At 46.3% G+C, this 25,379-nt stretch overlaps 1 protein-coding gene across 3 annotated transcripts; it reads left to right on the top strand.

Moving 5' to 3' along the window:
- The first annotated feature begins 2,301 nt into the window (after positions 1 to 2,301).
- ENO1 (enolase 1) lies at positions 2,302 to 25,379 on the top strand. 3 transcript variants are annotated; one of them, XM_081871164.1, is made up of 12 exons: positions 2,302 to 2,448; positions 8,688 to 8,781; positions 12,974 to 13,069; positions 14,973 to 15,031; positions 15,758 to 15,827; positions 17,014 to 17,147; positions 18,121 to 18,343; positions 20,704 to 20,901; positions 21,095 to 21,296; positions 22,719 to 22,827; positions 23,741 to 23,799; positions 24,716 to 25,379. In XM_081871164.1, the coding sequence occupies exons 2-12, from the start codon at positions 8,697 to 8,699 to the stop codon at positions 24,783 to 24,785; spliced, it is 1,305 nt and encodes a 434-aa protein (XP_081727290.1). In that variant the 5' UTR covers positions 2,302 to 2,448; positions 8,688 to 8,696; the 3' UTR covers positions 24,786 to 25,379. The 3 variants fall into 3 exon arrangements, with proteins under 3 accessions (XP_081727290.1, XP_081727291.1, XP_081727289.1); XM_081871165.1 differs by lacking the exon at positions 14,973 to 15,031 and adding an exon at positions 14,623 to 14,681 and having other exon boundaries at positions 2,367 to 2,526; XM_081871163.1 differs by having other exon boundaries at positions 2,368 to 2,526.

The following is a 25,379-nucleotide window of genomic DNA, read 5'->3' on the forward strand; positions in this document are numbered from 1 at the left end:
ACACTGGAGACCAGAATTCAAATCCCTGCTCAGCCATGAAGCTCACCTTGGCCCGGTCGTCAAATCTCAGGCTTTAACCTTCCCCACAGGGTTGTTGTGAGGGCAAAATGGAGAGAGGGGAGAACCAGACTGGCAAGTCAGTTAAAGAGAAAGGGGTTGTCTTATGGAGCTCACTGCCACTTGGTGTGGTGACCGTGATGGCGGGTTTGTCCATAGCTATGTGCCTAAATGGAGCCTCCATGTTCAGAGGCAGTGTACATCTGAATGCTGGGAACAAACAAGGGAGGTCTGTTGCTTCTCATGCCCTGCTTGAAGGGTCTGCTGGAGGTAAAGGTAAAAAAAGGTAAAGGACCCCTGACAGTTAAGTCCAGTCGCGAACAACTCTGGGGTTGCAGCGCTCATCTCGGCCAAGGGAGCCGGCGTACAGCTTCCGGATCATGTGGCCAGCATGACTAAGCGGCTTCTGGCAAACCAAAGTAGCGCACGGAAACGCCGTTTACCTTCCCGCCAGAGTGGTACCTATTTATCTATTTGCACTTTCAAACTGCTAGGTTGGCAGGAACCGGGACTGAGCAACGGGAGCTCACCTCATCATGGGGATTCAAACCGCTGACCTTCTGATCGGCAAGCCCTAGGCTCTGTGGGTTAGACCACAGCGCCTGGGAAACATGATTCTGAACTCAATGGTCCTTTGACCCCATCCAGCAGGGCTCTTATTATTGTTCTCATAGTTCAGTGCCTGGGGAGCCATATTCAGCTCCAGGGTCACATTCTCTTGTGGGCAATGTTGCCAGAAGGGTGGGGCCACCAGCAAAAGATATCATTCTTACCTTTGTGCAGCCAGCCAGCATGCAAAAGTCAGGTGTTCCCACAACACTATGTCTCTCCATACTGCTTTCAGGAAAGCAAAGAGGCACCTTCCAGCTTTCCACCCAGGCAAAAGCACTCAGAGAAGCTGTGGCCTATGACAGGGAGTGAGGCCTGAGGAGATTCCAGAGAGCCATTTGCCCCACCCCCACCCCATTATTATTATTATTATTATTATTATTATTATTATTAATTTGTTCGGCTCTAGTTGGCCTAGCAGGGCTCTTCTTAACTACAATGGTCTTATTTCTGATGGTGCATGTATAAGATTGTACCGAGATAAGTACAGTGGTACCTCGGGTTAAGTACTTAATTCATTCCGGAGGTCCGTTCTTAACCTGAAACTGTTCTTAATCTGAAGCACCACTTTAGCTAATGGGGCCTCCTGCTGCTGCTGCGCCACCGGAACACAATTTCTGTTCTCATCCTGAAGCAAAGTTCTTGACCCGAGGTAATATTTCTGGGTTAGCGGAGTCTGTAACTTGAAGCGTATGTAACCTGAAGCGTATGTAACCTGAGGTACCACTGTATATCATTAGATTAATCAGATCTTGTTTATTGTTGTGGGACATATGATTAAGGTAGTTTAGAGCTTGCCTCTGAGCACATGCAGAGAATGTTCCTTTTTTTTACAAAGGAACTCTACACGTGCTCAGATAAACTTGAACCAACCGATGAAAGGACTTGAGACTGATGGTGGCATTCTTGTATAATGGCCACCTTTTTGTAATCCAGTTAATAGGCTTGAGCATCTGTGCCCACATGCATGAAACCTGAAAAATTAATTTAGTGATATTTTTTGTTTTTTCAAAGGTTCTTTCCCTGCTTCCCACCCCCCTTTTTCTCCTCACAAAAGCCCTGTGAGGTAAGCTAGGCTGAGAGACAAAAACTTTAGATAGTTGGGATGCATGTTGCAAAGTTTGGACCTAAATAAATTAAAGAATTCCTTGATTTCTAACTGATGCAGATATCAAAAAATGTGGTTTATGTAACTTTTTTAAAAAGCTAACATTTTTGTCTTTAAAAGTTTGATTTCAGTATATTACATTTTGAATGATAAAAATGATTTATCCGGTTTTAAATTTCGATGTGTATATGCAAAATTTGCTTTATGTAGCATAAAATTTTGGAGACAGAGAGAAAATAATAAATCCTAGCTTTTATTAGGGCTACCGGCGAATTGTGCCGCTTTGCAACTGTTGCATGGAGGGCGGGGAGAGAACCACGAGGCTGTTCTGCTTCAGAACACCCCCCTTTTCTGCGCTTAGCAAAATGGGGATTTTCCATCACTTAAAAAAAAAGAAAAGAGCCATCTATGGAGGCGAGCAGCCTCAGCAAAAGGGCCCGCTCGGGCACGTAGCGCACGCGCCAGGAGGCTGAGCTGGCGAGAGGCCCTTCCCGACAAATCAGGAAGAGGCAAAGGGGCCAGGCCAGCCAATGAGAAGCCGGGAAGGGTGCCCCTAATCTGCATGGACGGGACTATAGTTCAGCGCGAGCCGGGCGGATCTTCCCCAGTTGCCCGGGAGCGCGAGCTGAGAGCGGTGCTGGTTCCAATTAGCCGTCTGTTGTCGTTCTTTTTTTGTAAGGAAAATTATTCTATACTGCTAGTATTGTTATTGTTATTTTGCAGGTGCTGATAGCGCTCCAGCTTAGTCACAGGTAAGTGATGGTGGTGGAGGGATCCTAAAATCTCTCCTTCCTTAGCAGGGAGAAAGCTTGTTGCTTTAGGGAAGAAGGATACGCTTGCAAAAATGTTGCAACGGGGAAGCCTTTGCAGAAAAGGAAAGAGGGGAGGGAGTCTCCATTGCAAATATACGGGGTGGAGGGGCCGTTCCAACTGGTTCTGTGAAGTCAGGACTTCCTTTAGCAGGGCGAACAAAGGACCGAGCTCGGGCATTCCCCCCCCCCCCAAAAAAAAATCATTGTCCGAAGTTAATATCATTTCACTAGGAAGGTTACCAAGGTCCTCCGGTAAAGTCCCATTATAGGCCTCTAAAACCAGCTCCATCTCTCTCTCTCTCTCTCTCTCTCTCTCTCTCTCTCTCTCTCTAAGCAGTTTCAAGATCAGATAAAAGTTGCTGGCTCGTCTAGGTCCAGGGTGAGGTGGATGCCTTCCTTCCTACGGACTAGCCCCATAAGGGCCTGGATTCTGTAAATGTCTGTAAAGTGTGTGGTTAGAGGTAAACGGTGTCAGTCTATTGGAGAAAATGGGGTGTGGAAGAGAGGCCATACATTTCAAGTAGACCCCCCCTCCCTAAGAAAAAGAAACATTGGAACTGTAGTTTAAGGTTGCTGAGATTTATTGTGGGGGTGCTATAAATGTATGGTGTGCATGCAACCTCTAGAAGCATAAGTGGCAGAGTAGCTGTGCAAGGGATGATCTTGGGTATCTTTTTTCCTCGCCTTCCTACTTCCTCCCACGAAGGGTTAATCCTGGCGTGATTGACCCTCCCAAGGAATGGGAGCTAGGAAAGCCCTCTCTAAGTACTCTAGAGACCCATAAAACTAGCTGCCACCCTCCAAAAGTAATACTGACTTGAAGATGAGGCTAGTTTAATGACAAACCAGGATGGAAACTTGTTACCTGCAGTGCTTTGCGTGGTCTGGGGGTGAGAGAAGTATGGCCAGAGCATGATTCTACAGCGTGCACCATGCTGTGATCAGCTCCTTATCTCTCTCCTCCCTATCCACCTTGCTGGCCTCGCTTTCACTCAATCAGGTCTATGTGAAACACCGCAAGGAGCACTCAGTAGCCCACTGGTGTGGTTTTTTTTTAACCTTTCTTGAGCAGGAAGGAAAAAGGAGTGCCTTACCTAACACACTACCAAACACTTCCTCCTTCTCCTGCTCTTAGAACTTTGATGCTTTCCTAGGGACCAGCCCACATAGCAGAGGCCCTCAAATTCTGTAACCCTGTCTGTGAAGTTCCCTGGTTACATAAAAATGTGAACGTAACTAAAATACCATCCTGTAGAATTCCAAGACTGGGAGGAGGCAGCAGTCTAGCAGCTGGGTTAGGAGACATGTGTGGCAGCAGGCTTCATGTCTCTAGGCTATCATGCCTTGCATGCCACATTCCGTTGTGCAAAGCTGAGCATGGATTTATGAGGGTGGCAGTTGCTGGGTTACACAGAATGTTGCAGCCATGTGCTAAAAACCGAAGGAAGGAAGGAAGACTTTTTTTTTAAGCCTCATGATTCACACCCAACTTAACTGCCCCTCCTCTTCCTCCTTAACTACAATGAGTAGGAGGATCTGCGTCATGGATCGATTGCACCAGATGGACTTTCCCTTGGTGCAGGGGTAGGTTTTTGATGCAGTCTTCCTCCTGGGAGAAGCTCTTTGAGTTTCTAAGAAGCTTATTTAACCATTTCCAGAGGGAGAGATGTCTTGGTTTTGCTGCAAGTGCAACAGCTTTGTGATGTCTGGAAGCCATGCCTGAGGTTAATTACATTTTCTTCTAAGGCCCCATTGGTTGTATCTGGTGCTAGTCCTACTCAGAGTAGACCCACTGAAGTTGGTGGACATGGCTCCATGGCTCCTTTCATTTAAATGGGTCTATTCTGAGCAGAACTTAACAGAACTGCATTTGGAGTGCATTGCTTCCCTCAAAAGAATCCTGGGAGCTGTAGGTCAGCCAGCAGAGCTACAGTTCCCTTTAACAAGCTACAATTCCCACAATTCTTTGGGGGAAATTATATGCTTTTAAATGTATTGTGTGGACTTGAACTTAGGCTGCAATCCTAACTGCACTTACCTCTGAGTGGACATGGTTAGCATTGTAGCCTAGAATTGCTGCAAGACTCTTCTGTATCTAATGACGAAACCTGTACTGTTTGAGTAATGATTAATAGTGGATGTTGCAGTTCCATCTCTTCTTTGACCCTCTTGCAAAAGCAGCAGTCCTTAATCTCTCCTTTCCCAAATATTGAATGTTAGATTCTTACATCAGCTGCCTAGAGCACCTTAGTTTTTAAAATCTTCCTATACCCGAGCATGACGTGTTGCCCATTCTTAAATATCTCCCAGAAAGGTGCATCTCTTGCATTTTGAAAACTAAAGCGAATAAAGCAGAGTTTGGGGGATGCTGTTCCTTACTGCTTAGCTCTTCTAAGTGGTGACTAAAACAGCATGAAAGAGTAACAAAACCCTGCCCAGAGCTCCTATGCAGGCTTTGCAAAGAAGCTTCCAAAAGCTCTTAGCTCACAGAGGACAATAATAATGATGATGATGATGATATATGCCACCCATCATTGGAAGATCACAGGGCAGTTCACTACCAAAAAATACAAAATGGGAACACAAAATATATAATAAAACTTAAACCAATAACCACTCTCCCACAAACACATTTAAAAGGCCATAGAATGTTAATCAGCCAAAGCTCTGGCTGAAGAGAAACCTTTTTGCCAGCCAGGATCTTATATATGTAACTGAGGTGCCAGGTGAAGCCTCCCTAAGGAGAGCATTCAACAAACAGGGAGCCACCACAGAGTAGGTCCCTTCTTGTGTTGCCACCCTCCAGACCTCTTGTGGAGTGGGAACATGAAAAAAGGCCTCAGTTCAGGGTGGCATCTTGAATGGATTAATAAGGCTTTTTCCAGGTATAGGGAGAAGCATGGAAGCGAGCCAGATGAAAAGTAGGGGATTAGAGGAGAGGAAGAGGTGGAAGGAAGTCCTTGAAACATCTGGTTTTTTAAAAAACGAATTAAACCCAGGCTTAGTTTTCCTTCCTCTCTGGATTCTAATCAGCAGTTTTGGCAAAAAAAGGTCAATAGTTTGTTCCAAAGGGCACACGGTGTAGAGGTCAAATCTGGTTTCCTTGAGGAATCTAGGGACATGTGGCTGGATAGGGTGGAGAAGGACAGACATTGAGCCATCCTCATTCCTGAGCTCAGTCTCCTCTTTTTTTTTTTTTTTTTTTTAATTCAGTTACATGAAATGCTGAGTCACAGGGCAGAATTAGACATCTTGAGGCAGGCAGGAAATGATGCTCACTGACTTCCAAACCCGCAGATTCAGACACAAATGGAAGAGTCCATTTTATGTGGCTTGAAGCATGTGCCATGAAACTTATCAGGGGCCTCAGTTAGGAATGGGGAACCTGCTGCCCTCAAGGTGATGTTGGAGTAGATAGTAGATCATACCTGGCTATTATTGGCTGTGTTAGCTGGAATAAATTGGAGCTTAATAATTTCCACTTACTCTCAGTTTGGTTAATTTGTCCTCTTGCTAAGGGCAGAATTGTGTGTGCTTTGGGGCAGCGGTGGGGGGAGTGAGCTCTGATTTGTGTGACATATTAATTGTGCAGGTTGATGCATGTTCATCTCAAAAGTATTTCCTTTGGGTGTGGCAAGGACACTATAGGAAGCTGCCTTATACTGAATCAGACCACTGGCTCAGTGGCTTTCCAGGTTTTCAGACACTTCCAGCCTCCCTTGGAGATACTGGGAAATTGAACCCAGGACCCTTCTGCATGTTCTGTTACTTGAGCTGTGATGCTTCCCAAATCCTGCTTGCCTCCTACCTGTTAGAAACGCAGGGAGCAGCGTTATACTGAGTCAACCCACTGGTCCACCTAGCTGAGTTTTGTCTGCACGGGCTGGCAGCACCTCTCTAGGATTTCAGATAAGGGTTCTCTTTGACATGCAAAGCAAATGCGGTACCACTGAGCTATGGCTCTTCCCCCTTCATTCTTCACAGGTTCCAAAGTTTCTGAAGTCAGTAAGAGTAGTGAGGTGGGGAAAAGGGAAATCTAGGGCTCCTGCCCCTTTAATAGGTGTACAGATGAGGGAATTCCAGCAGGAGTAGCTTCCGCACGCCTGTCCAAAGTGCAGAAGCTTTGCCACCTGTCCTTATGCTCTTGAGGACTAGCCGCTTGATCCCCCATTCCCTTTGAAAGCTGAGGTCCTCTGGAGGACACTGCATTCTATGCCAAACAACGCAACCCAGCGATTGTGGGATATTTGTAGAGTTAGTGCTGCAACTGTTGTGACTTTTTAAAAAAGATTTTTTTAAACGGTCCAGACTTCTTGGTAGATAATGGGTGCATCTACTTTCTCCATTCCAGTCTTTAAATACCCACCAGCCCCGGGTCCAGGGAGGCAGAAGGGGAAGACTGCAGACAGAGGGTTAAACAGAGAACTAGCTGGATGCAGTTCTGAATAGCTGCAGTGCTGCAATGATCTACGCCAGGCTGTGCAGGAAGGGGCGGGGTTTAGAGGGAGGTCACTTGTTCAAGGACTTCTGAGTAATATTAATGCCGCCTCATCTTTGTAGCCTGTTTAGGCAGCTGGGCCAGCATGTAGTGAGTATCCTTTGCTGGGCAGAAGACTAAATAACCTTTTGCATTAGCTGCTTCTGCTGCTTCTTTTTAAAAAACAACAACGAGGCAAGTTATTAGGCAGTAGCTTTTGCATATAAGAGGCTTCCTGCAAAAAAAAAAAAAAAAAAATCCAGATACTTTTCAAAAGAGAAAGTGGAGAGTATCAGCTTAGTATTAAACACCGACTTTGCAAGGATCCATCTGGCTTTTTGCCTCGGGGGATAGCTGGTTTGCAAAAGATCAAATATATCAAGGCTGTCTGATCAAGGGATTGGGGCAGCTCCCATGCGATGAAATGATTATTATAGTGCTTGGGATTTTTTCAGTTTAGAGAAAAGGTGAGTGGGAGAGGAAATGATAGAGGCATTTAAAATCTCACACAGCTTGAAGAAATCTAACACAGAGGCAGTTTTCTCCTTGCTCATATTACTGGAGCCCAGTGTTGTCGTCCGATGAAGCTGAATGTTGGGAGACTCTGGGCAGATGGAAGAAAGTACCGGTACTTCTTCACAACAGCGCATAGTTAAACTCTGGAACTCACTGCCACAGGCTGCAGTGATGGTCTTCAACTTAATTCTCATGCAAAGAGCATTAGTCTTAGAGGGAGCATAGATGATGCAGAGACTGTATTGCCCCGAACAGCTTCTGCAACTGATTCCAGACCTGCATGCTCCATTAAAAACAAACAAACCCCCAGTTTCCACAAAATTCAAGTCTTCCCATTTTCTCATTCTTCTCTGAAAGGAATTGACCTTCTAATGAATAATAATACTGGCAGTAGGCAGGCAACCATATAGCCCAGTTGAATATTAGTGCAGCGTTCTTAATGGCGACACCACACTGGCTTGGGGGCAGGCCGCAGTTTTTCATGTGCAGAAAGTTTTGCATTAGGTCATACTCTTTTTTTAAAAAGAAACTATCAATTTTTTTATTTACCTGTTAAGAGATAGTACATAATGTTTGTATAGACATGCGTTAGGTCATATTCACACCATACATTTAAGCACTATGATACTGCTTCCCCTGAGGAATTCTGGGAGTTTAAGGGTGCTGAGAGTTATTCCCCTCACAGCGCTACAATTCCCAGAGTTCCCTGGGTGAGAGGGACTGATTCTCAAACCATTTCGCAAACTGTAGCTCTGGCACCTCCTAACAACTCAACACCCATGAACAAACTACAGCTCCCAAAATTTGTTGTTTAAAGAATGTTTAGTAACTGTTTAAGCCGGCCTCATAGTGCTTTAAATAGTGCCGGTGTGGCCCTTGGTGGAACAATGGTCTAACTATGTGTAAGAGTGGCTGGGGAAGCCCAGCCAGATGGGCGGGATATAAATAAATTATTATTATTATTATTATTATTATTATTATTATTATGACAACTTACTATGTTGCTTGGGAATCTTGGGCCACCAAGGACACTGGTGGCCATTGTGCTGTGTATTTGTTTGTTTTTTAAGTTTAAAAGTGCTGTTTTCTCCCTCTTCCTCCTCCACAGAGAAACAAAATGTCCATTCTCAAGATCTATGCTCGCGAAATCTTTGACTCCCGTGGGAACCCCACTGTTGAGGTAGACCTGCACACCAGCAAAGGTAAGCTAACTCTGAATGTCTGCTATCCCTTGAGACCTCTTCTAGCAGTGGGTCCTTGGTTAGATGGCACTTTAGGTCTGATATAGTAGGGTTCTCTACAGGGAAGGGTTATAGCTCAGTGGAAGAACACCTGCTTTGCATGCAGAAGGTCCCAGGTTCAATCCTTTGCATCTCCAGGTAGGCCTGGGATACTCCACAGAGCCACTGCCGGTCAATGTAGATCCAGGGTTTCCCAAACTTGGGTCTCCAGCTGTTTTGGACTACAATTCCCATCATTCCTGACCACTGGTCCTGCTAGCTAGGGATGATGGGAGTTGTAGTCCAAAAACAGTTGGAGACCCAAGTTTGCAGAAACCCTGGTGTAGACAGTACTGAGCTCAATGGGCATTACTCTGTAAAGCAGATTCTTATATACCTTTATGTATGGCTACTTATATGTATGATTGTTTAAGAATACACTTTCTGTTCTTGACAAATGTTGGATTGGTATGTCCCACGGAGGACCTTATGGTCTTCAGACAAAAACGTCTTGGAGGTCCCGGGCCACAGGGAGGTTAGGCTGGCTTCAACCAGAGCCAGGGCTTTTTCGGCTGTGGCCCCAATCTGGTGGAACACTCTGTCACAAGAGACTAGGGCCCTGTGGGACTTGACATCTTTCCGCAGGGCCTGCAAGACAGAGCTGTTCCACCAGGCCTTTGGCCAAGGCACAGCCTGACCCACTCCTTTGGTAATCCTCATAGAACTCTTCCCCAATGGTTGCAATTAATTTGATTCTGAATTGATTTTAGAATGAATTGATTTTAGAATGTATTTCAATTAATTGATTGTGATTTTATGTAAACTGTGTTACTTTTACTGTTGTTAGCCGCTCTGAGCCCAGCTTCGGCTGCGGAGGGTGGGCTATAAATAAATTATTATTATTATTATTATTATTATTATTATTATTATTATTAAAGCCACCAAACTGGAAAAATGAGCCTCTTGTTTTCCTCTAAACACATTATTTGTGGTTGACCTCCATGGTTCATTCAGGGGACATAGAAGAGGGATGGGGGTAAAGTCTCCGCCTCCATTTCATGTTTGACTCTGGAGAACATAAGGAGCTGCCTTATTTCTGAGTCAAGCCATTGATCATTCTTCCCCTTCATTCTCTCCCCCACCATCTGTTATACAGCAAGGTTTTGTGGTGTAGTTTGAAGGAAAACTTGGTGTGTGTGTGGAGGGAGGGTGAGGGGCGGGACAGTCAAATGTGTCAAAATCTCCGCCACCCAGCAAACAGCATGTTAAAGCTTGAAGATAAAAATAAAACTTCCAGCTGCTATGAGTGTAGGATGACATCTTACTGTAGCCGTCCTTGGTGGACTGCAGCCAGTTGCTTCTGGCCTTGCATTTTGGTGGCCTCTGTGGCAACCCGATACACTGAAGATAACCGAGAAGGCAGGGCAGTTCAGTGTGTGTGAAGTGGGGGGAGAATGGTCCATAAACGTTCTGAGCCAGGTTGGAGGGTTGGCTGAGTGCAGTGGGGGCCGGTATAACTTGCGTTCTCTTTTCTGATTGGCTGAGTCTAGGCATGTGGCGGAACAAAGTGGTAGAGGGCTGTACCATTTTGGCCTGCAGCTGAGGTTTCCCATTTCCCACACCTCCCTGCAAGCAGAAAATGAGCACAGCCAGTGGCGTAGCGTGGGGGGTGCAGGGGGGGCCGGCCGCACCGGGCGCAACATCTGGGGGTTAGGGTTAGGGGGCGCAAAACCACGGGTTAGGGGGCACAAATTACTTGCCTTGCCCCGGGTGCTGACAACCCACGCTACGCCACTGAGCACAGCAAGGGTGAAATGTTCAGACCTAGCCCTTTGCACAGTTGCTACTTTTCTCCTTGCAGATGGCCTTTTGTTTTGCCATTTTGCAGTGAGATGGCAGTGTGAATTGGGGCTTTCCCAGAATTTTTGCCTCCATCCATTGTGTCTTAAAATTTAGGGGGAATGTTTTCTTCTCCAAGTGTTAGCTAGCATAGTGAATCCAGGACAGCTGTGGGTGCCATGGTGTTCTTGAGGTCTTTTCCTGGCGCCCACAAAGCCTTTGAACCCTCCCTTCCCATTCACTGCCCCTCTGGTCCAGGAGGATGTGAAGGTGGTTTCTTTTTTTCTCCCTTGAAAAGTGCATGGAACTAATTTGGAAGAGTGCCTCTTTCCAACTTCCTCAGTTCATCTCCTATGTGCTTTTCAAAGCTCAGATTAATTTTTCTGCATCTGACCTTTTCCCAGATCCCTTGGAAAAGTAAAATGTGTGTGCAGTTTTCTATTTATGTTGTATGGTTGGTGACCCCAAATCTACTCTCCTTAGATGGCTTTAAAAGAGGATTAAATAAATTCATAGAGGATAAGGCTACCAGCCACAACAGAGCTACAGTTCCCAGAGTCCCCTGAAAAGGACAGATTTTAAAAACACACTGAGAGTTGTAGCTCTATGAGGGGAATAAAAGGTAAAGGAAGCGCCGTTTACCTTCCCGCCGGAGCGGTGCCTATTTATCTACTTGCACTTTGACGTGCTTTCAAACTGCTTAGGTTGGCAGGAGCAGGGACCGAGCAACAGGAGCTCACCCCGTTGTGGGGATTCGAACCGCCGACCTTCTGATCAGCAAGTCCTAGGCTCTGTGGTTTAACCCACAGCACCACCCACGTCCCTCATGAGGGGAATAGGGGTCTCCTAACAACTCTCAGCACCCTTACCAAACGCCACTTTCCAGGAGTCTATGGGAGATGCCATGAATGCTTTAAATTTATAGTGCAGATGTCATTTCTTAGTGCTTGCTTGGGGATAAAGCCCCCATGTTGGCTGGACAAGTGCCCATCTTCCTCTTTTACAAGCCAGAGCTCTCCAGCCTTGAGATGCCAACTCTCCCTGCCCAACGGAGGCTCATTAGGGTGACCCTCTCTTGATTTTGACCAGAGGGAGGCCACCCTCCCTGCCTAGCCTGCAAATGCTATTGTCTGTGCTTAGTTTGTGCTTTGCACAAAGGAGCAGCAATAACAAAAGGCACAGTGGCCAGCAGAGAGAAAGGGAGGGAGATGTGAACCGACAGAGGCCTCTCAGCGCAAGAAGCGGCGGAGCGGAGTTTTTCTTTCTTTTCTCTTTTTAAAAAAGGGCAACCCCAATTATAGCAGGATTGCAAGCGAGCCCTGTCAGGGATTCCAAATGAGATCCTTCCAAAACAGGAGCTATCATTAGGCTACACAGGAAGGAGGCGTCTGGAGGGCGACAGAGAAATAGTTGCTGCTTCCTGTTGGGACACCAGGCCTAGCCACAAAGCATTGTGTGTGTCTAAATAAAGGGGAAGGTAAATAAAGGAACACGGAAGGAGGACGCATAATTGGGTGAGCACAGCCTGCGTTAGAGGAAGGCACAGAATAGGTGGCCGGGTGCCAGGTCAGGAGACACACAGCGGCTCAATCCCTTTGAATCCCACCCTCTCCCAGGGACTCGAGGTGTGCACTAATCTGGCCTGCTCTGAATGAACGAACACTGTCCGTCTGTAAAAAGCTTTATCTGAGTGTTCATTAAAGTGGCAACCAACCTTTGAGGCACAGCTATGTCAGGGGCAGGGCATCTCAGCCCCAGAGGCCCAAATGCAGCCCTTCAGTCCTCTCTGCCTGACCCTCGAGACTGTCTCCAAGCCCTGCCTTGCTTCTCACGCTCCCTGAGTGTCTTTGCATGGCTGAAATAGGTCCTTGAGCTTTGATGCCTCTTGCCTGCCTGAGGAGAATAGAGAAGGGGTGTGTTGGAAGCCAGCCTACAGTACAAAGGTAAAACTGGCATCCTTTGCCCCGCCCACTTTGCTTCATGCCCCTCCCACCATGGGCAGGGGGACACCACCACCTGCCTGCAAAGGTTGAAAGGAATGCTGAGCTACAAAGCCTCCACCCATGTGACTTGAGGTCTTCCTGCCTTTAATCTGCTGCTGAGCTATCAGGCAGGAGCTCAGGCCCCACTAGGCTGCAGCCAACGCCAGGGGCCGTCCTGCCCCATCGCAGTTTTAGGTGGTCAAAGTGGAGCTGGAAGAGGAGGTTGGCAGAGCGACACTTTCCCCCACTTCCTCTTTCATCTCTATGTGCCACTGTGAGATAGTTCTGTGCAAATGTTTCTCTGTCTTCCCAGAGCTTGCCAGGACCAATACTGTTTTTTCCTTCTTCTCCAGGTCTCTTCAGAGCTGCTGTTCCAAGTGGAGCTTCGACTGGGATCTATGAAGCCCTGGAACTGCGCGACAATGACAAGACCCGTTTCCTGGGGAAAGGTAAAGCTTTCCTGGTGTGGTGAATGAACTAGTTGTTGTTTTTTCTCTTTTGCTCTCCCAACTTGGTGCTTCTGGGTGCTGTTCCACAGATGCTCCTTCTACTGCTCTTTTTGCCCCCCGCCCCCGGTTTGTGTCTCCCAGCTACGGCCGAGATTCTGCAAAGGGCATTGCGTAAGGGACCCTTTCCCGTGGCCTTGCAAAATTAGTCCATTCAAGCTTTGCTGCCTTCCTCCCTGCATGCAAAAATAGTTTTGGTGATGTGGCAAAGAGGTGTCGACGTTCTGATTGAAATGGCTTGGTTTATAATCCTTACACAATTTAAGCTGCCAGCTGAGCCTAAACTCTCCAGGTTATTTGGACTGCTGTTCCCATCATTCTTGGCTTTGAGGGAGGAGCCCCCACACATTCACTCACCTGTTCTTGGTGGGAAAAGGTGCAGGAGGGGAGTGGCTTAAATCCAACAACATCTGGAGGGCACTGGGTTGGGGAAGGCTGATGTGCAACACAGCCTTCAATTAAGCCGGTCCCTGCCCCCAAACGAATTTGTAATCTAAAATAGACACAAATAGAGAAATGGAAGAAAGTTGAAAAGGGAGTTAGCATGTCACCTGTTGACTCATGCAGAAAGTCTCCCTAGGCTTCCACAGAGCAGTCCGCCTGGTGCCTCTGGGATGAATGCTGGCAAATGTACTTAAAAGCAATGGGTCCAGCTACGTTTTGCTCAGAGTAGATCCATTTAAATAAATGAACCTAAGTTCGTGCCCGTAATATGTCTGCTCTGACCAGGACTAACATCTGATACAACAGCCCATAAGGCCTCAGGAGGGATTGCTGTTTATTATGTATTTAACTAAAGTTATATTCCACTTTCTCAAGCACTTCCAAGTGGTTCATAAAAGATAATCCAAGACATTTATTTAAAAATACACCAATAAAAGCAAGTTACATTTTTAAAAGAATGAATTCAGTGGGTGTAATTATATATAAATCTAGTACTGATTTAAAACTACTGGGTTGCATTCAACTAACTTTTATTCAGAGCAGAATCATTGAAAATTATAACCATGAGTAGCTTAGGGGTCCATTGATTTCAGTGTCTGAACCAGCACATAGACCCTGTGGTTGCAGCCATTGCTTGGTCTCCAGAGGCTGTTTGCCGGAGCTTCACTGGAAGGACAAGAAAATAAATCAGGGAAGCATCTGTAAGCCATGCTTTGGCTGCTGCTCTTTTGGCTACGGTTTGAGCTGCTTAATCTATAGTTGGCGCAGACCACAGGTGGATGGTGATGTCTGGCATGAGCTAATGTTAAATGAAGCCTTTCTGGTTTTGTCAGGTTTGCATGGACCTAAAGCCTCTTCCTCTTTCCTGCTCCCCACTCCTGATTATGGGTCCTCTGGTCATTTTTGCTGTGAATCCCTGCCCCCCCCCCTTTGCATGCTGCTGCTGCTACTGCTGCTTTTGTGGTCTCTTGTGGGCGTTCATCTTTCTCTCTCCCTTCTTTCTCCTTTCTCCCGTCTCTCTCTTCCCTCCTCGTCCACTCGGTTCCCACCAGGCGTCTCCCGAGCAGTTAAATATGTTAACGAATTCCTGGCGCCGGCACTGTGTACTCAGGTAAAGGATGTGTGCTTGCAACCTGGCCTGACTCCAGGCAGGCTCCTCCTCTGTGCATGGTCTATGGGACTAATCTTCCGGCAGGCATTCCTAGACGATGGCTATTCCCTCAGTGACATAATTTTGTCTGTTTTAAAAAAAGGACTAGCGTGCTGACCCCTTTAAAAAATATATATATATCTTGTCTTGAGGGCTAGGTGGTTGGGGCTGTAACGGCAAGTGATCCTCTACTAATGCCTGCTTTCGCCTTTGGTGGATTGGATTAGTGATTGATTTGCTTGTTCCTTCCAGGTGTCTCAAAAGCTGTTGAGCACGTCAATAAAACAATTGCCCCTGCACTGGTTAACAAGGTAGGAGCCTTCCTTATTTCACTAACCCCTCTAGTGCAAGTGTAGCCGTTCCCAGTCTCTTTAACGTTCTTTTTATGGGTGAGAAAGCCAGCATAATACTAAGCTCCTTACCATCGTCAGCGAATGGCCTTCTTTTGGATGCATGAACACGAAAGCATGTTTAAGAAGCGCTGTGGGAATTCTAAAACGGCATGAAATAATGTTATGGGTGGAAAACTGCTTGCAGTTCCCGAGTCCTGCCTTAAGAATGTTTCCCAGTGCACAAGATTTATTCTGTAGCTCTCCCTCCTTGCAAGCTAATTTGGGGGGGTGTTCAGGTTGGTGGCCCATAAGGCAGCTTAATGTCTCTGCCCCCACCCCAGTCTTCCCCGATGGCCTGCGTGGATCTATTTAGTCAAAAGGGGTTTTACTTGATTTAATTCAGTGTTGCCGCCCTGTTTGTTAATTGGGTCCTTTAAGAGCAGCTTGATCTGCAGACATTACCGATCAACCTGTTTTTTTAAAAAAGCACATGAGCTGCCTAGGCTGTTTTTCTATTCAGCTGGCAATTTTCAATTCTTAATTGAGGTGAAGTGTGCTAAAATGAAGTGACGGGGTTACCTCTCCTTGGTGTGTTGTTTGGACCGATGGCAAGTGTCCGCTTAGTCATAAGTCAGGATGTAAACATGAGGTTTCCCCCCCAGTGGATTGTTTTGGTTGCCTTACCTCTTCTCCTATTCCCTGCAGAACATCAGTGTTGTGGAGCAGGAGAAGATTGACAAGCTGATGCTGGATATGGACGGGTCAGAGAACAAATGTAAGCGGAATGGTTGGACAAGTGCACCTTTGCGATTTTGCAGCCATGAATGCTCTGGGTTGGGTCCAAGAGCAAGTAAACTGTTGTGCTAGTGAGTTTGAGAGGTGCTCCTCAGGTGATTCTCAGCCTCTCTGCTGCCTGAAAGATTTATAGCACAATAAAAGAAGTCACAATTCCTTCATAAATGCTGCAGCTAACCACACCCGAGTTGAGAACAACCATAGCTCAGTGGTGGAGCAGCTGCTTTGCATGCAGAACCCCAGATTCAATTGCCAACATCTCCAGGTAGGGCTAGGAATGTTCCCTTTCTGGGAACTCTGGAGAGCTGCTGCCCATCAGGGTAGGCAAGGCTGAGATGGATGCGCTTAATGGTCTGATGCATCACAAGACTGTTTCCTAATATTCCTATGCACATTTTATTGGAGAGAAAGTGCTTTTGCTAGAAAGGAGTCTAGGTTTGGAAATATTCCTCTTGCATTGTTTTACTATAATCATCCATCTCCTACTAAATGTAAGGAAAGGAAAACATAGTGGACTGAGCCAGGTGTTTGTTTATTTGCACTTTCCTATGATTGAAAATCTGCAAGAGGTTTACATTAAAATGACCAAAAAAAAATAGGAACAGCATTCAATAAAATTTCCTAAAACCTGGATGAAAACAAACACAATTTCATACCTCAAATAAAACCAGTGTTTCAAATTGACTTGATTTTAAATTTTGTAAACAAATGATACATTTTCTCTAGCAGTTTTGTTGTTAAACATTTTATTTTTATTAATTTTTAAAAAATAATATAGCATTTATTAAATCACCCTCAACATATGCGGTACAAGGCAATGTATAAAATACAGTGCAATAAAAACAGTCCAGAAAGCAGATTAACATAAAAGACTATGCCAAGTAGACACAGCAGCTTGGAAAGCGTCTTGGAACAAAAGTGTTTCCAGTTGTTTCTAGAAAGTGCAGAGAGTGGGTGCCTATCATGGGTGCTGGGCGTATCTTGAAAGAAATGCTGTTCCACAGAATGGGGTAGCCACACTGAAGGCCCTGCTCCAAGTCATTGTGGAGTGGGCTTCTGAGATCTTGGAACTTACAGGAGAATCTCTTCTGCAGACTGCAGAGACTTGCTGGACATGTAAGGAACCATGCAGTCTCTCAAGTAACCTCCTTTTCTTACTACCTTAGCCAAGTTTGGTGCAAATGCAATTCTGGGCGTCTCCCTGGCTGTCTGCAAGGCTGGTGCTGCTGAGAAGGGGGTTCCCTTGTACCGCCACATTGCTGATCTGGCTGGGAACCAGGACGTCATTCTGCCAGTCCCTGTAAGTTTTCCTTTGTTGCCATTCCAGTGGCTTTTGTGAATTAAGGGTGGAAAAACAGCAAACATGTTGGATTTTCAGAGTTCAGTGGCTCTCGTCTTGTTAAGAACCTGACTGCTGGATCAGCCCATCTAATCCAACATCCTGTTTCTCACGGTGGCCAACCAGATGGCTTTCCCCTGAAATAATCCAGGGAACTGGTTTCCTAAGGGTACTGAGAATTGTTCAGGGAAACCCTACTCCTCTTGCCGAGCTACAATTCCCAAGAGTTCCTTGGGAATAGGGGTTGGTGGTAGAACCACTCTGAGGATTGTAACTCTGGAAGGAAAACGACTCTCAGCACCTTGAGCAAACCACAGTTCCCTGGATTCTTTATTTATGATGTTAGCCGGTCTGAGCCCAGCTCTGGCCAGGGAGGGCGGGGTACAAATAACAATTTATTATTATAATTATAGGGGAAAGCCATGAGTGGTATGATACTGTAAACATCAAAAGCACAGTTGGTGGCAACCCAAGAGGGAGCCATTTCTGTGATGGCTCCTGTATTGTGTGAATTCCCTCCTAAGAGAGATAATATAATTATAATCGTATAATAATTTATTATTTATACCCCGCCCATCTGGCACCTTCCTGTTCAGACAGGCCCTTGAAAACTAAGGTGCAGATGATATTGATCACTGGGCAGCTGTCAAAGCAAACTATGTTTTAATTGCTGGTTCTAAATGCGTGTTTGATGTATTTTAATTATTGGTTTTTTAACTCGTTTGTGTTTTTTACTTTGTAATTTATAATGATGTTTTTAAAAGTTGGAAGCTGCCTTGAATCCAAGGAGAAAAAGCAGGATAGAAATAAAAAATGATGATGATAATAATAATAAGCCAACAATGTAAATGGGGCTTTCTTTGGGAGAGATTGCATTTCTGGAGCATTAACCTCTTGGGTTTTCTTTCCCCCTTTCGTCTTGCCCACCTTCCAGGCCTTCAATGTGATCAATGGCGGTTCCCACGCTGGTAACAAGCTGGCCATGCAGGAGTTCATGATCCTCCCTGTTGGGGCCGAGAGCTTCAAGGAAGCCATGCGCATTGGCGCCGAGGTATACCACAACCTGAAGAACGTCATTAAGGAGAAGTATGGGAAAGATGCTACCAACGTGGGCGATGAAGGTGGCTTTGCACCCAACATCTTGGAGAACAAAGAAGGTAATGGATTGATCGGCTCTTCACTACCTTATTGAGTTGGTGTGCAGAGTCCATGCAGACAACCTACAGCTATGTCCTTCCCTGCAAGGATGGTTACAACATCTGGGGTTTTCTAGTTCACAGAAAAGGCAAGGTTGCAGAAGTGTCAGTGCAGTAAGAAAGATAGTATCCCATTTAGGGTGGGAGGTTGAGTAAGGGAGGGGGGCCATTTTTGGTTTAGAGCAGATGTGGGGCAGCTTTGTCCCTCCAGATATTGCTGAACTGCAACCCTCATCATCCCTGGCCATTGGCCAGTTCAGAATTGTAGTTCAGAAACATCTGGAGGGGCCAAAGGTGCCCCACACACAACTGAATAAAAAAATTCCTTCCAGTAGCATCTTAAAGACCAACTAAGTTAGTTAGGTATCTGAAGAAGTGTGCATGCACACAAAAGCTCATACCAAGAACTAACTTAGTTGGTCTTTAAGGTGCTACTGGAAGGAATTTTTTTATTTTGTTTTGACTATGGCAGACCAACACGGCTACCTACCTGTAACCACACACAACTGGTTAGAGAAAAGGAGAGTGTGCAGTCTTTCCCTACGAGGAAATGTTCCACAACATTGGGGGCTTTTTAATCTGGAGAAAAGGCAAGTAAGGGGAGACTTATGATACAGTGGTACCTTGTGTTACATATGAATGTATGCTTCGGGTTATGAGGTCCGCTAACCCGGAAGTAGATGCCCCCGGTTGCGACCTTTGCCCCGGGATGCGAGCGGAAGTCGCGCGCCGGGAGCAGCAGGAGGCTCCATTAGTGAACGCGTGCCTCATGTTACGAGCGGTTTCGGTTTACAAACGGACCTCCGGAACAGATTAAGTACGTAACACGGGGTACCACTGTAGTGGTTTGTAAAATTATGCAGTGTTCAGAAAGTGGATAGAGGAAAGCTTTTCTCCCCCATAGTGCACAATGTGCAGTGATCACTCTACTGTTAAGCACTTTAGCGTTAAATCCTTCTGGATTTCTGCGTTTGGGCATAGCTGCTTTGCGAAGGATCAGATGCATAAAACCTTTCTGGACAAGGGAAGGTTCCAGCATTGGAGCTTTTCTGTTTAGAGAAAAGGCAAGCAAAATAGGTGGCATGAGAGAGTTGTATAAAATTACACATAGCCTGAAGAAATTAGATAAATATTTTTTTTCCTCCCTCATAATAACTAGAACCGAGTGGGGCCAATGGAAGTGGGGAGAGTTGCTGTCACACTCAGGCCCTCCTTATGGTATTCCTTTTGGAGCATAGAATCCTAGAACTGTAGAGCTAGAAGGGAACCCATGGATCATCTAGTCCAGCCCCCTTCAATGCAGGGCATCTGGTTGGCCACTCTGAGAGCAGGGTGCTGCATTAGGTGGGCCTTTCTTGGCCTGATACTTGGTGGGGCAGCTGGCACTGAGTGAACCTCCCTGCAGCCAGGAGGAACGGAACTCTGTGACCCTTCTCTCTGTGTCTCTCCGGTGTCACACAGCTGCTGAGGCAGCGTGAATCCCCCCAGGAGGTAGGCGAGAATTGCTTTCGAGCAATGCGGAAAACTCGCTGATGGCTGCTTACACGTTTTATTTGTAATACCACCCGGCCATGCTGTGTCACTCCAGGCTATTTACTGTACAGGAAGACAGGCTCTCTTGGCTGCTGTGGGCCTCTTCTGGGGGTACAAGCAGCACTTCCTGCCTCTCTCCCAGCCAAGCTGGCAGCTGAGGGCCTCAGTAGCTGGGTCTTCCCTCTCTGAAATAGACTTGCTGTTGCTGGGGAGAGCAGGGAGATGTGTAATGGGAACCACCTTGAGTGGGCTTTGGAAGGATTCCCCCTTCTCTTTCCCCCACCTCACTGAGACCTAAGAACATAAGAGCTGGCTGAATCAGGCCACGGGTCCAACATCCTATTCTCACAGTGGCCAACCAGATGTCTTTCGGAAGCCTGCAAGAGCAGTCTTCAAGCCATCAAAAGTTGGTGGCCATCACTGTCTCCTGTGGGAATGAGTTCCATAGTTTGGGATTGCTTTGCCACTAGCAAAATGCTCTTTAGGGCCAATGTACCCCCTGCTCTAATCCCAAAGGATCTTTCATCAGGCCCTGGGTGTCATGTTCTGGCCATTGGGGCCCTTCTTTGATGACGCTTGTGGAGAAAGGAGATATCGACTCATGAGAGCTTTCCCATTTTAGAGCACAGAACAAGTAAATTTATGTCTTGTTTTTAGTACCCTTTACTCAAAGCAATGCACGAGATAAAAAGGCAGCACTTGGATCATAAAATGAACTGAATACAAACCTTGGATGATGAACCTTTCTGTTCAAAAAACCCCAATTCTGTTGCTGTCCTCCTCCTCAGCTCTGGAGCTGCTCAAGACTGCCATCAGCAAGGCTGGCTACACTGACAAGATTGTCATTGGGATGGACGTGGCGGCTTCCGAATTCTATCGCGATGGGAAATACGACCTGGACTTCAAGTCCCCTGATGATCCCAGCAGATACATCACTCCTGACCAGCTGGCTGACCTCTATAAGGGCTTTGTCAAGAATTACCCATGTGAGTGAAGGCCACACGCTGTTGGTGGGCAGAGTGGGAGGCACAAGAAGGTGGAGAACCATTGTCACCTTGAGCGGTGACAGGGAGGACTGTGTGAGCACATGAGAAAGGCCACACATTTGCTGGGTATGTAACTGGTAAACCACCCGCCTGAGTAACGTTGTCCTTCTCCTTCCCCCACCCCAATGGCCAGTGGTTTCCATTGAAGACCCATTTGACCAAGACGACTGGGCTGCTTGGAAGAAGTTCACCGCCAGTGCAGGCATCCAGGTTGTTGGTGATGACCTGACGGTTACCAACCCCAAGCGCATTGCCAAAGCTGTGGAAGAGAAGTCCTGCAACTGCCTGCTGCTGAAAGTGAACCAGATTGGCTCTGTCACAGAGTCGCTCCAGGCGTAAGTCTTTCCCTTGCTTTTCGCAGGGGAGGAAATGGCGGTTGAGCAGGAAGTGGAATCAGTGGAGAGCAGGAGTGGGCAGATACTTTACAGCAGGGGGCAGCAACCTTTTTCATCCGTGGGATGATCCTGTGATGGTTTGTGTATGCTCCTCGCAATAAGCACCCTCTGCTCACTCAGAGAGATATTTGCAGTTCTTTATTTTACATACGTACAAGCAGCACAGTACAATCATGCATCCGAATTGTCCAGTTCAGATTCGGGGAGTGGTCTTCTCCTGCTTCTCCTCTAACAGAAAAGGCGGGGGAGCTTCATGGGACGTCTCTGATCCCTGCACTTTAACCCTCTCCTTTCCTGTGCCAAAGGCACAGGCATAGGCTCTCTGTCTGTTCCTGAACCCCCTGTGTGGTGCTGGGGCTCTGCTTCCACATTGGAGAGCCTTCCAGCCTCCTGGCTCTCTCCCTCTTCCCCTTCCGTCACTTCCTCTCTGTCTCCTTCTGATCGTTCCTGCTCAGACTCTCCCCACCCCCCGACTCAGAGGTGTTCCTTGGCAGTCCCGTGACAGGTCCACCATCCCTCAGACCATGTGGTGGGCCAGACTATATTTTGAAAAATATATATGAACGAATTCCTATGGCCCATAAATAACCCAGAGATGCATTTTAAATAAAAGCATACATTCTACTCATGTAAAAACACACTGATTCCCGGACCGTCCGCGAGCCGGATTGAGAAGGCGATTGGGCCGCATCCGGCCCACGGGCCTTAGGTTGCCTACCCCTGCTTTACAGGCTTGCTCAGCAGTGTAATGGTTTGTTCCAGAGCCCTCCCCATCAGCATTAAAAACGGAGAGCTTTTTAGCCACGGAGAGAAGGAGCCTTCTCATGCTTTGTGCTGATTAGAGCCAATTGGAGTTGAAGGAAGGTGAATCATCCACTAAGGATTGGCTCTCTGCTAGGGTCACTGGAGAAGATCACCGATGAGGAGTTGATCTGTATGCTCCAAAGCTAAGCATTGAGGAACACTGAAAACACAAGGTGCTTGCTGGTTCTGTTACGCACAATGCAACCTCCAGGAAAACAACTTAAGTCACTCTGAAAGAAGATATTGGAACACTTGTGCATACACAGGACATAGTAGATCTAGTTGAAAGGGACTATGTGCAGATCTGCAAACAGCTGGGGGTCAAGGGCAACTGCTGCTAATAGTCTGGACTGGTGTAAAGCTATTACCTGTCTGCTCCATGTCTTCTCTGAATTCACCCAGTCCCCTTGTAAAGGCAGAAGTGCAGATGCACATAAGGCAATCTTGAAATGGCTGGTGCCAAGCGAGGGGAGCGACTCAGTTGGCTCTTGTATGTAGTCTCAATAGCCTGCTTGTAAAATGAATCAATTTCTAGCATCTCTTGTCTTCCTATTGCAGCTGCAAGCTCGCCCAGTCCAATGGCTGGGGCGTGATGGTGAGCCATCGCTCTGGGGAGACTGAAGACACCTTCATTGCTGACCTGGTGGTTGGGCTGTGCACTGGACAGGTGAGTGTTTCCATGCTGAGGTGGCTGCTTTTGCGTTCTAGTTGCAGGGCAAGGTGGGAAGGGGGAACCTGCGTCCCCTCCGGAACATGATGGGATGGAGTCCCAGCTGGCATTGGCCAAAGATCATGGATTATTGCAGTTCAGCAACACTTGGGGAAGCCACATGTCTAGGCATGCAGAGAAGGCTGGCTTACATAGGCTTAGAAGTCTGCTTTTAAGTACAGTGGATGCTCAGGTTGCGAACGTGATCTGTGCAGGATGCATGTTCACAACCCGCAGCAGTGTGTCTACGCACGCTCGGGTTACAATTCGGTGCTTCTGCGCATTCGCAACCGCCGAAACCCAGAAGTAACCCGTTCCAGTACTTCCGGGTTTCAGCGGGTCCATAACCTGAAGTGTCTGTAACCCGAGGTATGACTGTATTAGTATTATTTCTATTTCTAGACTGCTGAATATAATATCTAAGATCTCGAAGCTAAAAATGCTGGATGTTGTAGCTCTTGTTGGCCATACTCAGAGAAAACCCATTGAAATTAAAGGGCATGACTGACTTAGATCCATTAATTTCAGTGTGTCTACTTTGGGTAGGGTTTCGATAGATAAAGCCCATAAATATATACACGGAATAAATTCAACAAAATTGTGTCAAATTTTATGTAATTAGACCAGCAGTATCCACCATAACAGTATTGAGATAAGTTAACTCTAAGCAGCTTAATGTAAAATCCCAGCCCACAGAAAACACATCATTTGTAAAATCGTGGAATTGTAGTGTTGGAAGGGAGCAGGAGGGGTCATCATTTGCTGCCTTGTATGTTCATTAGGCAGGCAGGAGAATAGGATTGGAAGCGGGGAGGGATAATTCTATTATGCTTCGTGTTTATTGTTTCTTGCTTAATTTCTGTCTCCACAGATCAAGACTGGTGCTCCCTGTCGGTCTGAACGTCTAGCCAAATATAACCAGCTTCTGAGGTAAGGATTAAGTTGAGGAATTTGGGCTTGCTTAGATGTATATTGAAGTGTGTTGAGGGAGGTAGATCATATCTGTTGACCCTGTTTTATGGCATGCGCTGCACAGGAGACTTATGTGTTCATACAGTTCACATGAAATTTCATGTCTGGAAATGATTTACAGAACAGAAAATACAAAAAAAAAATGCAGGAATATCGACAGTGGTTGAAACAATGAAATTTGGAACAAATACTGGAGTGTTAACTTGGAAGAAATCAAACTTTTAGTGTGGCAGCACCCACACTTTCGGAACTCCCTGTCTGTTGACATCAGGCAGGGGCTTTTTACTGTATTGTTTTTGATGGCTGCTAAAAATAATTTTGCTTAGGGGAGCCTCTCCAGACATGTAGAATGTTGGCAGGTTTTTTAATCAGCTAGTTTTTAAAGAAGGTTTTAATTGTGATTTTTAACTGGATTTTTGATCATTGATAATTGAAGTGTTTTATTCCTTTTGTAAACTTACAGAGGGTTGGGGTGATGGTTTCCAATTAAGCAGTATGTAAATGTTATGAAAGGAAATAAATTAAAACACCACCTGGAATATCTTAACAACATGTTTGTTAGAGTTGCAGTTTGTTTAGGGTGCTGAGAGTTGTCAGGAGATTCCCCATGTCCCTTCACAGCGCTACAAATTTCCAGAGTGGTTTAACACTCAATCCCTCTTTACAGGCAATTGTAGCTCTGTCAGGGGGACAGGGGTTTTCCCAATTACTCTCTGAACTCCGCAAGTGCCACAAGACATTTGACTTGATCAGTACAGATCTTTTCTTTTAAAAAAGCAGATTCTGGACACATCCTTTCTCCTGGAAATTATTGCTCCTCATGCTTGTCTTTTTTTTTTTTTTTTTTACTCCCTCCACTGCCATTTCCCCTCAGGATTGAAGAGGAGCTGGGGAACAAGTCCCGCTTTGCCGGCAGAAACTTCAGGAACCCTCGCGTCAACTAAACCCGCTTTTGGCTCCAACGAGGCTCCCCTCTTTCCCCGACCCACCCCACCCCCCCAGTTGCGGTTGAAAGCACTAGTCACCTAAATTTAGAAACAAAATAAAGAAAAACTAAGGGCAGCTGATGTGTAGGGGGGAAAGACAAAACTTTTTGCAGGTCCTCTCATCCTAGGCTACAATTCATCTAGTGCGTTTCATCTTCCTTCTCTCGCCTCCCCAGCTCTGATCTGTTGCTTCTTAAAGCGCTTGGCTGCTTTTTGTGAACAGACAACTCCCGACACCCCACCCCACTCTTCCCTAGAGAGTGTTTCATTCATCATAATGAAACTAAGGAGAAAGATTTAAGAGTCCCGGTGATGCTGGCATGAAAATTGTAAAGCTGCTGCCATATTTTTTGGGGGTAGCCCTATTCATGACGGAGGGTAACAAGTGTTTCTTTCTCCTCCGCTTCCCTCCCCACCCCATCCCAAAAGCCCCCCACCCCACCCCACCCCTCTTAGTGTGTGGAAGCTGTGTAACTTGCAGTGCAGCCTGAGGTACCTGCAAAACAGAAAATAGTAGTTCTCATGTGAGGTAAATAAAAACAGAGAAACGTC

Source organism: Podarcis erhardii (genome assembly GCF_964252035.2).
Source record: "Podarcis erhardii genome assembly, chromosome: 7".
Taxonomy (NCBI): domain Eukaryota; kingdom Metazoa; phylum Chordata; class Lepidosauria; order Squamata; family Lacertidae; genus Podarcis; species Podarcis erhardii.

Coding starts and splice junctions, on each gene's coding strand:
- ENO1 (XM_081871164.1), top strand. CDS start 8,697: ATGTCCATTCTCAAGATCTATGCTCGCGAAATCTTTGACTCCCGTGGG. Junction 22,828..23,740: donor TTGGGCTGTGCACTGGACAG/GTGAGTGTTTCC, acceptor CTGTCTCCACAG/ATCAAGACTGGTGCTCCCTG. Junction 23,800..24,715: donor AAATATAACCAGCTTCTGAG/GTAAGGATTAAG, acceptor ATTTCCCCTCAG/GATTGAAGAGGAGCTGGGGA.